The sequence below is a fragment of the Pan paniscus genome, chromosome 10 (assembly GCF_029289425.2).
Source record: "Pan paniscus chromosome 10, NHGRI_mPanPan1-v2.0_pri, whole genome shotgun sequence".
Classification (NCBI taxonomy): Eukaryota; Metazoa; Chordata; class Mammalia; order Primates; family Hominidae; genus Pan; species Pan paniscus.
The window spans coordinates 141,723,529-141,738,061 of NC_073259.2; the positions used below are offsets into that span (position 1 = coordinate 141,723,529).

Consider the following 14,533-nt stretch of genomic DNA (forward strand, 5'->3'; position numbering starts at 1 on the left):
ATTTATGAAAAGAAGACATACAAATGGCAAATAGGCAAGTGAAAAGGTGCTCCACATTACTGATCATTATAGAAATGCAAATCAAACCCAAAATGAGATATCATTTCACCTCAGTTAAGGTGGCTTTTATCCAGAAGTCAGTCAAAAACAAATGTTGCTAATAGCCAAGATTTGGAAGAAACCTAAATGTCCATCAACAGATGACTGGATAGAGAAAATGTGGTACATATACACAATGGAGTGCTATTCAGCTATAAGAAAGAATGAGAGTCTGTCATTTGCAGTAACAGAAATGGAACTGAAAGGCTTTATGTTAAGTGAAATAAGTCAGGCACAGAAAGAAAAATGTCACATGTCCTCACTTATTTGTGGGTGCTAAAATTTGAAATAATTGATGTCATAGAGAGTATAAGGGTGTTTACCAGAGGCTGGGAAGGGCAGTGGGGGAACAGGGGGTTAGTGGGGATGTGAAATGGGTACAAAAAATTGTTAGAAAGAATGAATAAGACAGTATTTGATAGCACAACAGGGTGATTATGGTAAAAAAAATTTTAATTATATATTTTATAAAAACTAAAATAGTATAATTGGATTGTTTATAACACAAGCTATAAATGCTTGAGGGGACGGATACCCTGTTTTTTATTATGTATTACTTGTTACATGCCTGTATCAAAGTATGTCATGTACCCCCATAAATATATACACCAACTATGTACCCATAAAAATTAATTAAAAATTACAATTAAAACCAAAGGGAGGAGAGTCTAACGAGGCAGGTGTGACCCATGGCTTGAACTAGCTTTTCAGGGTAACTTTGGAATGTCCTTATCCAAGAAGGGGGGTCCATTTAGTCAATAGGGGCTTAGAAATTAATTTTTAGTTTGTAAGTGGAAAAAAGAGAATTTTTAATCCTGAGCCATAGCTCTCAGTCAGTCAGTCCCTGCAGGGAACCCTGTTCTTTACTCTGGAGATAAACACTATTTTTCTTTTCCACTGAATAACACCACATTTCAAAATGAGGGGAAACATCTTGAAACTAAGAGGTATGGCCTTATTAAATTTGATTTGGTTTCCATTGTAATTAATTTAATCACATGTGTTCTAGAGTTTGTCCTCAGTCTTCTCCTACTTTAGGCTCATGATCTGTTGAATTTGCTCAACTCCCTGCTCAACAGCAGGAAATCAGAATTATTTAAAAGCCTCATTGTGGCTGGGAGCAGTAGCTCATGCCTGTAATCCCAGCAATTTGGGAGGCCAAGGTGGGCAGATCACTTGTTATCAGGGGTTTGAGACCAGCCTGGCCAACAGAGTGAAACCCCATTTCTACTAAAGATACAAAAATTAGCTGGGTGTGGTGATTCATGCCTGTAATCCCAGCTACTTGGGAGGCTGAGGCAGGAGAATCACTTGAACCTGGGAGGCGGAGGTTTCAGTAAGGCAAGATGGTGCACTGCACTCCAGCCTGGGCAGTAGAGCAAGACTCTGTCTCAAAATAATAATAATAAATAAAAATAAAAATCTCATTGTGTTTCAAACAAAATTTCTTTTGCATATCAACTGTGTCAACTTGCATATTAACTATAATCATTTTGTTTACTTTATATCCAATCTTGAGAAATCTTTGAGGACTAATTTCACTCTTTTCTGCCATTTTGGTAAACATACCAAATGCCACCATACAAAATGCACAAAATTCCTGAGAAATGCATTTTCTCCTTGAGGAGTAGACTTGCTGTGTTAGAGGAACTCATGGTTATCAAGCTTCTAGTTTAATAAACATGACTAGAATTCTCTATCTTAATATGAGTAGCTAGGTACTCACAAGGCATCTAGAAGGTTAATACCTATGGTCTGGAAATAGCCACATTTTTTTACTGGCCACAGATTACAATTGCAGAATATTTATGGCCATACAAGACATCTTCCACCAAGCCTGAAAAATGTATAAATGTCCTAGGAGTGCAGCATTTTTTGTTAAAGATAATATTAACGAGCTAGCTTAGGTTAACGGGTTAATGGTCACTGTTAAAACCAATAGCCCCGACTTTAGTGAGTACATCTGCACCTTCCAAGTGTAATTATAACTCTTTCTCTTTATAGTTAGAGTACAGACACTAACAAAAGACAATGCATTCCTGCTCTTGTTTTCTGAGGATGTCCAACTCTGTAATGGAGTCATTTCTAATAAACTTGCTTCTTTCACTGTGCTCTCTGACTTACCTCAAATTTTTTACTGCACAAGATCTAAGAATCCTACTTTGTGGTCTGTATCAGGAACCTCTTTTCCAGCAAAATCTTTCAGCAACACCATGAAGGGACACCAAGACAAGACCCCCACTCCAAGGAAAACAATCCACATAGAATCATTCAGCTGGCAAGTGGGCTGTCTTTTAGAGTCGCGAAGCCATTCAGGTTGGCAAGAATGATTACCCACTATTACTTAAGTGAGAGGCCCTAGGGTATAATATTAGGGTGAGAGACTCAGCCCAAAGTTAGAGACCTGGGGGTGTCATACTCAGATTAGAGGCCAAGCCCACAGGGTTAGAGGCCCTGGGGAATATTGAGAAGAATGGATTTGGCTAAACAAGATGTTTGCCACTTTCTGTTTTTGGACTGTCCACCTTGTGCTTTGTCCCTCACCTGAGTGCTCTGCATATTGTTGCCTTTCTGCCCACCGCCTCCGTTTTGCAGTAGTCTGGAGGCTGCCCCAGGAAAGAGGCCCCAAACAGTTTAGCTTTTACTTTCCTTAGTGATCCTCTGACTTTTAGCCTTGATGTCTTAGAGCTATTGCTGCTACCACTTTTCTAGTTGGCAAAGCTAATAAACTAACATTAGAACAGCACCTACAGGTTTTTGACTCCACAACAAGGGAAGGTGGTCCTAGAAGCTAAAGGGCACCAGTGGATAATAGGAGAATATTTATGAAAGTGTGAGGCCTTATTGCTAGACCGACCCTCCAGACATAACCCTTAAAGCCTGGCAAACCATAAACCCAGCTACTTACCTGTCAGAGTCCACAGGTGCTCCCAGCCTTTCTGGCATACAGGTTGTATTAGTCTGTTCTCACGCTGCTAATAAAGACATATCTGAGGCTGGGTAATTTATTAAAAAAGAGGTTTAATTGACTCACAGTTGCACGTGGTTGGAGAGGCCTCACACTCATGGCAGAAGGCAGGTGAGGAACAAAGTCACATCTCTTACATGGCAGCAGGCAAAAGAGCTTGTGTAGGGAAACTCCCCTTTATAAAACCATCAGCTGTAATCCCAGCACTTTGGGAGTCCAAGGCAGTGGATGACCTGAGGTGAGGAGATCGAGGCCAGCCTGGCCAACATGGTGAAACTCCGTCTATACTAAAAGTACAAAAATTAGACAGGCATGGTGGTGGGCACCTGTAATCCCAGCTACTCGGGAGGCTGAGACAGGAGAATCGCTTGAACCCGGGAATCAGAGGTTGCTGTGAGCCAAGATCACGATAATGCACTCCAGCCTGAGCAACAGAGCAAGACTCTGTCTCAAAAATAAATAAATAAATAAACCACCAGATCTCATGAGGCTTATTCACTGTCACGAGAACAGCATGGGAAAGACCCATCCCCCGATTCAATTACCTCCCACTGGGCCCCTCCCACGATATGTAGGAATTATGGGAGCTATAATTCAAGATAAGATTTGACTGGGGACACAGCCAAAGCATGTCACAGGTTATGAAACAAATTTATTCTAGCAGGCCAGACGTAGGAGAGATGAGCCCCTTGACCATCCCAAGGAAGAGTGGTTAACAGATGCAAGTTTTTTTATGCATCAGGAAAACAGGAGGGCTAGATATGCTATTAGTAGTCAGCACAAGAGAATCAAGGCACAAGCCTTGCTGGCCTCGACCTCAGCTCAAAAAGCTGAGTTAATTGAACTTACTAGGCCCCTGCAGTTGGAAAGGATTTAAAAGTTAACATTTACACTGATTCCAAGTCTGATTTTTTAGTGCTTCATGCTTATGCTGCAATTTGGAATGGGTGGGGACTCCTGACCCCAAAGGGCTTTTCCATACAACATCATTCAGATTTTGAGCTTGTTAGAATGCTGCTTTGCTGCCAAAAAGTGACTATAATTAATTGCAGAGGAGATCAAAAGAGAGACTGACCATGTAAAAGGAAATGCCCTTGTAGATGCCACAGCCAAGGCCCCTGCACTGAAAGGGCCAATGAAGCTTGTGGGCGTGCTGGTCAGCATACATAGAACTGGGCCGGAATACCCTGAAGAAGAACAAAAATGGTCCAGGGATTGCATTTCAGTCCAGGGCCCCTCGGGCTGAATGATGGTAATAAATTACTAATGCCAAGTACCAAACACAGGAGTATAACTCAGCACTTTCATGATTCTTTTCACCCTAGAAGGGATTCTTTGTTTCTGTTAATGTCTCATTTGTTTATAGGGGTAAATCTTTTCAAGACACTAAAACAGGTGACTTAGCCCTGTGAGCTCTGTGCCTGACATGACCCAAACGGCCAGCAATTTTCTCCTTCTCCAGTTAAACCTGTCCAAAATTGAGGAACCTATCTACATGAGAACTGGCAACTCTAATTTACCCTGAAGCCTTTCTGCAGGAGATTCAAATATTTGCTAATGCTTACTGATACCTTCACTGGTTAGATCGAGGCATTCCCCACCCCATCTGAAAAATGTTTACCAGAAGAAATAACTCCTCAGTTTGGGTAATCCAAAAGCCTGCAAAGTGACAATGGCCCATCTTTCACAGCAGGCGTAACCCAACACCTATCCTCAGCTTTAAGAATCCAATATTACCTTCACTCTGCTGGAGACCGCAGTCCTCTGGAAAGGTGAAAGGGCTAATCCTAAAGAAGACTAGCTAAATCAGAGGCCTGACTATCTCTAACACCCATAGCTTACTGCGGGTTTGAACTGCTCCAAAGTAAAACGTATAATTAAGTCCTGTTGAGTTAACATGTGGAAGGCCTTTCCTAACCACAGATCTCCTAATAGATGAAAAGACTCATCGGTTACAAAAATATGTCATCAATCTGGGACAGGTGCAAAGGCACTCTGTGAATATGGAAACAAGAGTCTTCCCCTCCCACATGGGAGGAAAAATCAGTTTCAGCTCAGCTAGGAATTTAGTCTTACTAAAGACGTGGGAGGAAGTTCTTCAGCTGAGCAGCTTTCCCCAACGTGGAAGGGACCATAGCAAGGATACCTGAGTTCTCCAACAGACGTTCAACGCCAAGGGATTCACAGGTGGGTGCACCTGTGTGGAAGTAAAGCTGTTGCTTATTCTGGGAGCCCAATCGGAGGCTGAGGGAGGTGGACGCGGGGCTATTTAAGCGTTAGCGGAGGGCGGGCTGGGTCGCTGCGCCTCTGCTCCTCCTTCTCGCGCTTCTGTTGCCGCCCTAATCCTGCCTTAGCCATGAGGGAGATTGTGCTCACGCAGATCGGGCAGTACGGGAACCAGATCGGGGCCAAGGTTGGCAGCCGGGGCTCTGAGGGCCCAGCCCGGGCCTACCGGGTGGCCGGGGAAGATGTTGGCAGTGGCGGGAGCGGTGCCCCTGCATTGCGGCCCCTGGGCTCCCTGTCGGGGACGGTGGAACTGGGCGGCTGGTGAGGCGGCTGGGGTGGACCCCAGGGACAGGGCGGCCTAGGGATGGGGGTGTGGATGAGGGTGGGGGTGGGAGAGGGGCTGGGGCGCCTCCGTGACTCAGCCCCGGCCTGTCTGGCCCCTCCTGTCTGTTGCAGTTCTGGGAGGTGATCTCTGATGAACATGCCATCGACTCCGCTGGCACCTACCATGGGGACAGCCACCTGCAGCTGGAGCGCATCAACGTGTACTACAACGAGGCCAGCGGTGAGACCCTCGTCCTTCCCCCACCGCCCTCCTGGGAACGTAGCTCTCCCCTCGCTCATGCCCTCCCTCCCCACGCAGGTAGCAGGTACGTGCCCCGCGCTGTGCTCGTGGATCTGGAGCCGGGCACCATGGACTCTGTGCGCTCGGGGCCCTTCGGGCAGGTCTTCAGGCCAGACAACTTCATTTCCGGTGAGCTGCGGGCGAGGACTGGGGTGCGGCTCCTTAGCCAGGGCAGCTCAAAATCTAGGAACACCCCAAGGTCATCCTGTGGGAACTGTGGCGCCAGGGCCCCTGAACACCCTCCTATCCGCCGAGTCGAGTCGCTCAATCTGCCTGTCCTAAACGGGCTTCGGGAGGAAGGCCCGGGTGTCTCCTCAAGGTGAGGAGCTACTGATGTCCTTGTCGGGAGCTGAGCTGGGGTCGTGGCTACTGCCTTTCCTGAGAATGGGCAGGAGCCACCTGCAGCGAGGTCTGTGAGCCCGTCTCAGGTTTGACTCCTGTCTTAATTTCTAACAGGGGAAGCTGCTGTCCTGTAACTCTGGGGGAGCGGGTTTCATTTGCTCCACCTGCAGGGCGAATGGTGCTTTCACCTCACATGTGACACTTGGCCCTTTCTGCATTATGGTGGTGACCACTGATGACCGTATACCTGGCCATCGAGTGACTGGCTGTACTGTCTTACAGGTCAGTGTGGGGCCGGAAACAACTGGGCCAAGGGACACTACACCGAAGGCGCGGAGCTGATGGAGTCAGTGATGGACGTTGTCAGGAGGCTGAGAGCTGTGACTGCCTGCAGGGTTTCCAGCTGACCCACTCCCTGGGTGGGGGGACTGGGTCTGGGATGGGTACCCTTCTCATCAGTAAGATCCGGGAGGAGTACCCAGACAGGATCATAAACACATTGAGCATCCTGCCCTCGCCCAAGGTGTCAGACACCGTGGTGGAGCCCTACAACGCCACCCTCTCAGTCCACCAGCTCATGGAAAACATGGATGAGACCTTCTGTATAGATAACGAAGCACTATATGACATATGTTCCAAGGCCCTAAAACTGCCCACACCCACCTATGGTGACCTGAACCACCTGGTGTCTGCTACCATGAGTGGGGTCACCATGTGCCTGCGCTTCCCGGGCCAGCTGAATGCTGACCTGCGGAAGCTGGCCGTGAACATGGTTCCGTTTCCCCGGCTGCATTTCTTCATGCCCGGCTTTGCCCCACTGACCAGCCGGGGCAGCCAGCAGTACTGGGCCTTGACTGTGGCTGAGCTCACCCAGCAGATGTTTGATGCTAAGAACATGATGGCTGCCTGTGACCCCCATCACGGCCACTACCTAACGGCGGCTGCCATTTTCAGGGGTCGCATGCCCATGAGGGAGGTGGATGAACAGATGTTCAACATTCAAGATAAGAACAGCAGCTACTTTGCTGACTGGCTCCCCAACAACGTAAAAACAGCCGTCTGTGACATCCCACCCCGGGGGCTAAAAATGTCAGCCACCTTCATTGGGAATAATACGGCCATCCAGGAACTCTTCACATGTGTCTCAGAGCAGTTTACAGCAATGTTCAGGCGCAAGGCCTTCCTCCACTGGTACACAGGCGAGGGCATGGATGAGATGGAATTCACCGAGGCCGAGAGCAACATGAACGACCTGGTGCCTGAATATCAGCAATATCAGGATGCCACGGCGGAGGAGGAGGAGGATGAGGAGTGTGCTGAGGAGGAGGTGGCCTAGAACTCTCCTTTTCTAGGTAAAGGGGGGAAGCAGTGTGGATTCTTTCCTGTGTTCTGACAGCCATGTGTCACTATGCGCTTGTTCATTTGTGTCTTCACATCTCCTGCTGCATTTTAAAGCATTTGTATAGTATGCGGTTTTGCCTAATAAAGTGTTCTCACAGCATCTGGTTTCACCTCCATCTTCCATGGGCCCTCTGGCTACTGCTGCCAGATGCACACAGTTGTCCTGCAAGGCGGAAGCTGTCTGGGCTTATCACATGCCCAGGAACAAGCATTCCAGTGGCTCCAGGAGGGCTCAGCATGGGCTGTGGACATGGCAGGCAGGCTTCACGCAAACTTGGGGATGCCCTGGGCCTTGGGCAGCGACGTGGTGGAAAACCTGTTCCTGAAGAAAAGCCTTGGCTTATCCCATGTACCAAACTTCTAGGGGACCAGCTGGCCATGTTTTGGAACTTTGTCCACCAGGGTCGCTGACCCCTTTTAATGTCCCCAAAGTCCCATCTTGGAGTAGGAATGTGGTCAGACAGCTGGCTCTGAACCAGCAATGAAGGGTGTGCAAGTTGGACCCCAGCCACTCCATCACCACGATGGCCTGGGTGTGATTGTGTGGCCTCATTCTCTTAATGAGGTGGGCATGGGATATCTGGCAGGGACTAGGCAGGAATCGAGCCCAGTGTTTGCTAACATGCACTGAACCCTATGTAGAAGGGGATTAGGTCCTGGGGGCTGCAGATGTGGTTGCTGGGCCTGTGACATGCACTGAACCCTATGTAGAACCCTATGCAGCCCCTTGAAACTTCCCAGGATGGCTGGTTTTTGGGGTTTATCACCTTATTTTTCTCCCTCTGGTTTTAGCCACTGTAGGCCAGTTTGTTCACAGTTTGTTCACCAACTTTGGCTCATTTCATTACCTTATCAGAGGTGGGAATTCTGAGGTCCCTAAGCCAGAGGCTTTCAGGTATGTGGCTCCCTCTGCCGCCCTGGCAGGGAGGGCGCAGGGGTCCCAGGTGGAGCCTCTGACCTAGAGCCTTTGGCTCTAGAGCCTGGAGCCTTACCGCAAGGCTGCCTGTGGGTTTGGCGTCGGGAAACAACCCAGCCTGGAGCCCAGGCTGCTGGTTATCTGGAGACAGCCTCCCCGTAAGATTTCTCTGAGACAAGAAACAATTATGCAAATTATCCTAATTCTGTTTGAAAGAATAGAGAGATTGATTGCAGAGACAAACCATTTAGGCAGGCAATGTAGAAGGTGTTTCCACGGCTAATCTGCCTTCAAAGGAGAGGGATTTTGTTTGTAAACTTCAGACCCAGAAAATTGATTGTTCTGTCAACTTTAGATAATTATCTGTCCTCCCTGAGGCCCTAAGCTTAGCAGAAATGTTCTTTCTCTGAATCAGTACTCAGCTTTGGATCTCTGTTGGGTTCCCTGTGGAGTGCTAAATCAGAGATTCCCCCAAAGCAGTGGATCAGGAGCCTTCCTCCAGCCACAGTGCCCATCCTGCCTGCAGAAGAATGGACAGAGGGATGGGAGGGCTGCAGAGCTGGCACTGTGTCCCTGGAGGGGCTGGTGGGGACTCACTGTTCGGGGGACAGGGGAGGCAGAGTCCACACTCAACTGCTGCGTGGAGATGGGCATGAAGGGCAGGCAGGTCTGGCCTTGGCCTTGCGGTTTGTTTCCATTAAAGAACTTCAAGACCAGAAGGGACCAATAGGGCCGGACTATGCAGGGAGAGAAGAGGTTCTAGGGAACTGAGTTCCGAAGTCTTCGTCTTCTCACTGTGCAATGGGGTTCACCTATAAAGCAGGCTGCTTGTCCTCGGGAGAGCTCATTGTGGAGAAACATCACTGGACAGAGCCCCTCCTTATCTGCATCAGACTCCTCTGGTCTCCCCGGTTGCCTTTTTCTCTGCCCCTAAGGGCACCTGTCCCTGGAGAGGCTCTCAGGACAGTATCCTGGACACCCCCTGCCTGGACACCCCTTGCCTGGCACCCTTCCTCTCCACAATGTCGTCAGAGAGCTCCACCTGCCCTTCTAGCCCCCTGGTCCAGCACTGCTGGTCATGAGGTTTGGGCCCTGTGACCTGCCCAGATCCAAGCTGTGGGGAAAGTTTGCTGAGACCAGTTTGGGGAACAGAGGGGCCTTGTTGTACCATTTGTTCTGGGCACAGGGGACCTCCTGCATCGTCTATCTCCTCCATGAGATGCTAGTTTCAGGGATTCCTTGGGGACACTGGAGAGCAGGGCTGGCTCAGGCAGGGGCCTGACCATAGTCCAGACAGTGCAGACCCTACCTGAGGTGCCACACGGGCCCTCATCAGTCTTCTCTTCACACAATGGAGTCACTCCTGTGCCTCCCCTGTCTGCACTCCATTGAGCCGGGAAAGGCCTGCAGTAGCCAATGCCCACATTTGAGTTTCAAATGTGAATATACCCAGGGATTGCAATTTACCAAAAGATGAAGGAAAAGGCCTCTCCCAGTACTTGGTCAACATTATTCTGTGGTATTTTTCAGATGAAATTAGCATTTAAGCCAGTATACTTTTAGTAAAGCAGATTATGCTCCATAATGTGGGTGGGTCTCATACAATCAGTTGAAGGCCTTAAAGGAAGAAATACTGACCTCCCAGGGGAAGAGGGAATTCTGCCCCTGGACTCAAGCCACTCTTCCTTGGATTCTAGCCTCTGTAATTACACGAGACAATTCTGGACATCTCCTCCTCTCTTTTCTGTTTCTCTGGAAAACCCTGACTAATGCAATTCTTGTTAAGCTGCTTTTAAGAAGTGTGAAGAAAATATTAAAAAGATGTAACTAAGAATTTTGAGTGGACGATCTAATTATTTCACACTGGCTGAGATCTCCCTGATGTTGACATTGCAATGACACTGTGCACTTCTTGGGGTAAGAAAAAGTGCAGTCTCAGTATCCCTCCCACTAAATAGGAAGGCAAATTGCCATTTCCCGAAAAGTCCAGAATAGTAAGTAGGTTGACGAGTAACTCTTGAAGTTACATAAGACAAATCAGTTGCAACAGAGGATCATAAACCCCTCGTGTACGGAAGGAAAACAAGTTTGTCAATGTGCAAACTGTAAGTCTAAGTTCCTACTTCTGTAAAAAGTAGAGTTTCCTCTTCAAAGACTTTCCTTCCCATCTCATTAGAAATAAATAGTAACTTCTCTTAGAAGCAAAATTTATTCAAAGACCTGTGCTAACATTCTTAAATATCTGCTAGCCCTAATAAAGAAATCAATGTACTTTATGTTCTTAGCTCCCACAATTTAGCCTAAATGTTTGCCCTGGCATGCTTATACTAGTCCAAGCAAGCTTTAGGTCATTGCCTGTTCCTCTTCTTTATTCGAAGGTGTTTTTACTTTTTTCAGCATTCCACAAGTTACTTCCTCCTTCCTTTGTTCTCCTCTGCCTTTTCCTCTCTAAAAAAGTTCTAAGTTGCTAGCCAATCGGAACAAATACAGAATGTGAGGTCCCGTTCCAGCCGCTGGAAACTGGACACAGCAGTAGGGTGGATGCGTCAGGTTATAAATGACCCTGTCTCCTTTGCTCAGTATACTCTTGTGGCAAAACTGCTGGTGAGTGTACCCTTTCTGCAGAAATTAAAAAAAAAATAAAAATGGCCTTGCTGAGGAAATTAAATTTACATTCAAGTGCTATTTCTTTACCGCACTGGGAACAAGCATGTCAAACAATTTCAACCCTGCTGGACCGCATCAAGTGAGGGCCGGGATGGAAAAGCGGCCGTGCCGAGGTGCCCCGGAAGCAGCCTCCGGAGTGTGCGTCAGAGTTTCTGGCCATTTCAGCTAAGACTTTTCTTCTGACAGACTAGAAGTGAAAAAAAGAATTATTTACTTTGTTGGGAAATGTGACAAAAGGTTAAAATTCTACTAGTTCATAAAATATTTGAAGCTAACTTTGTTTTTATAAATAAAATTGTATTTACAATTTAAGTTTTAGTTCTCATCCTTGCTGTTATAAAAGTTATTCTAAGTTATGTCAGTCTTTGAGGGTAAATGTAGAGTATTTAAAATAGCCTATATTTGGAAAACTGAACAGTGTTTGTTGTCATGATTTTACTTTGTTCTTGACCACATTGGTCCCAGAGAAAGTCAAGGTCTTCACCCACGGATTCAAGATTCTTGTGGCAGCTGCTGAATTCTTTTCCAACAATGCTTGGGCCTCATCAGCGTCATGTTTGTGCACTACCCCAGCCCCAACCACAGACATGGGCAGGAGGAACAGAGCTCTACTGTGTAGCGTCACTGCCAGTAAGAGTCTGGCTCTCCCATGAAGCATTACTCTTCCTCTGCATGTATCTTAGAATTTCAAAAGCCATTTGGCCTCCATTTCTTTAGATTGTGGATAAGATCCATAAACTTGTACTGGGGTCACTGTTCCTCCAGCCTCTTTAGCACGTATCTGCAGTCTCATTTCCAGGCTGTTTCCTCTATGGGCCACTGCCTGCAGAATTCCCAGATGAATCCATTGCCCATTCCCTGTAGCCACATCTCCAAATCCACAGCCGTTCTCAGCAGCTGCCTGTACACTCACATCCCAGAGGTCAAGTTGCCACAGCTGGTGTGTGTTTCCAGCCACTAGGCAACCCCAGGTCTTCATCTGAGCACCCAGGGCCAGAAGTCTCACCCTGTCCCCCATACCATCCCTTCCCAGCCAGCCACAGTTTCCTTCCTTCTGTTGCTCACACAGTGCTCTCAGCCCCAGATGCCCTTCCTGACATTTCCTCCCAAGGAAACCCAAGTCCTCCGTCAGGGTCCACCCAAATGTCCACACTCTCTGGTAGCCTGCCCAGCCCCAGAGGCTCCCTTGAGCTCCCTTCCCCCATTAGAGCCTACAGAGGCAGTGCTGCCCAGCAGACATCTCGGCTGGGAGTCAAACAGAGCAAGGCTATTTTGGTCCCTCTCTCCACTCTATGTGACCCTGAAATGTGCCCTGGCCTTAGGAAACATTCAGCTACATCAGAGAACGTGAGTATGCATGTGGTTTGTATAACACAGGCAAGACATGGTTTTTAGATACGTTCAGAATAGATAGTTACAGAGAACAGGTATGTTACATGTGGGAAGGAAGAGACACAAGGGCCAAGAGATACTTAATATGCATGAGGCTCCTGGGCACTAAATGTTCAATTCACAATGTGCCTTTATACAAGAGACACCTAAACATGCAGAACCATGGGGCCTTCGTTCACCACCATTCCTGGTGCCCATTCTGGTCGCATGCATCCTCGGCCCAAGAAACACGTAGAACCCATGGCAGTGCGACAGCTGCTTCTTGGCAACTCCACCATGATCAGGCACACTTGTCCCATGTCTGTCCCATTGAGCTGGTGTGTGTCATAAGCCCTTCAGCTGTGAGCACTCTTGCCCAGACCTCAGCTCTGGTCCTCGTGGTCACACCTGAGGGGGTGAGGTTGACTAGCAGAGAAAGAAGAGAACCGATGAATGTTGACAGCACAGGAATCAGGTCATACGGCCCTCCCATCTCCTTCCCTCAGCTTCTTGCTGTGTTTTACGAATGGATTTTATAAACCTGTGATTCAAGCATCCTCAGTTGCTTCTCGAGCCTTTCCGCTCCATGAACTCTGGGACAGCTTGCCTGGTACTGCAGCTGGAGGACATCACTGCATCCAGAGAGCTTCCCACATGACAGTCTGTGAGCAAGGGACTTCGCCTCCCTGGATGGTGGTTTTCTTTTATGTAAAAGATGTGATCGTAGTCTGTATTTCTCAAGGGTGCTGTGAGAAACACACAGAATAAGTCACGTGAAACTGTGTGGCAGGTAGCGGATGCTCAGTAAAGTGAAGCCTGCCCTTCCCGTAGCCTTTCTCTTCCTCCACTGGGTCTAGACTTCACATTGTCCCATGGTTCGAGATCCTTGGTTCATCCCGAGTCTTATCATCATACCAGAAGCTTGGAGGGAGCTCCTGGGGAAATCCAGCTTCACGGTCCCACACTGATCACTTCCCCTGGGCATGGCCTGGTAAATGCAGCTCAGATCCGCTCCCCAGGCAAGTCAAGGAAGTTGCTGCCCAGAAACCAAGTGAGGACATTTACAAGAACCGGCAGCAGCAGCAGCAGCAGCAGAAGAAGAAGAAGAAGAAGCAGAAGAAGAGAAGAAGAAGAAACTGGATTTGCTTTTTCACCAGAGGATCCAGAATTCCCTGTGGCCTCACAAACAAAAAGAAGGAAGACGGAGCAGCACAGTCATCCCTTTGTGAAAAAGGCATTCAGGTAACTGAGTGACTCAGCAAGCCTGGGTCTTGGGGAAATTACGAATACCTGGTTGAAGGGCAGTCCTCAGGCAGAGCCCCTGAGACCTGTTGAACTCTAGAGTGTGGGAGCAGAGGAGATTCAGGGCCTGCCCAGGGGCAGTGTCCACAGGGGCAGAGTGCCCCCAGGACTCGCCCTGGCTCAGTTAAGGACTCCCCTCAGGATCTGCAGAGGTGCAAGGCAGGGTGCAGCTCTGCCTGGACTGAGCTGGAAATGCAGCCGTGTGGCTGAAGTGGCCACTTCCTGCTTTCTGTAAAGCAGCCACAGGGACCTGTGAACAGGTAAGACCCTTACTCTTGATTACTGAAGAACTAGAACCCAGGCTCCCTTGACCTTCTCTCTGAAAACCCAGATGACATGAGGACCCTCTCCCAGCTGAAGGGGCAGATTCATGCTTTAGAGTGTGGGGAGTCAGCATGGGGGCACGTGAGTGTTTAGCTTAGGTGTGGGCCTCACAAAAGAGTCAAAACAAGTCAGCCAGGACTCCAGCAGCCTTCATTGTGTGAGAGATGCCAGCATTGTGGCCACAGCCTGACAGCTGCGCAGGCCACATAATGTGTGGGGCTGAGTGGAAAACGTGGGGTTTTTTTTTTTTGTTGTTGTTCAAAATCATGAGCTTCCAGGGGCGGCAGCAGAA

The 14,533-nt window shown here is 48.2% G+C and overlaps 1 protein-coding gene and 1 long non-coding RNA gene across 2 annotated transcripts in view; both read left to right on the forward strand.

Annotated features, from left to right (window-relative positions):
- The window catches only part of LOC129393564 (tubulin beta-8 chain-like), a 60,838-nt gene extending 49,282 nt beyond the window's left edge, over positions 1–11,556 (forward strand). Inside the window, 4 exon segments of the mRNA XM_055096477.2 lie at positions 5,750–5,858; positions 5,937–6,047; positions 6,543–6,623; positions 6,626–11,556. Coding sequence (XP_054952452.1) covers positions 5,750–5,858; positions 5,937–6,047; positions 6,543–6,623; positions 6,626–7,596 — 1,272 coding nt within the window. The 3' untranslated portion in view covers positions 7,597–11,556.
- Positions 1–14,533, forward strand: part of LOC129393566 (uncharacterized) — a 126,032-nt gene that overhangs the window by 78,869 nt on the left and 32,630 nt on the right. The window lies entirely within an intron of this gene.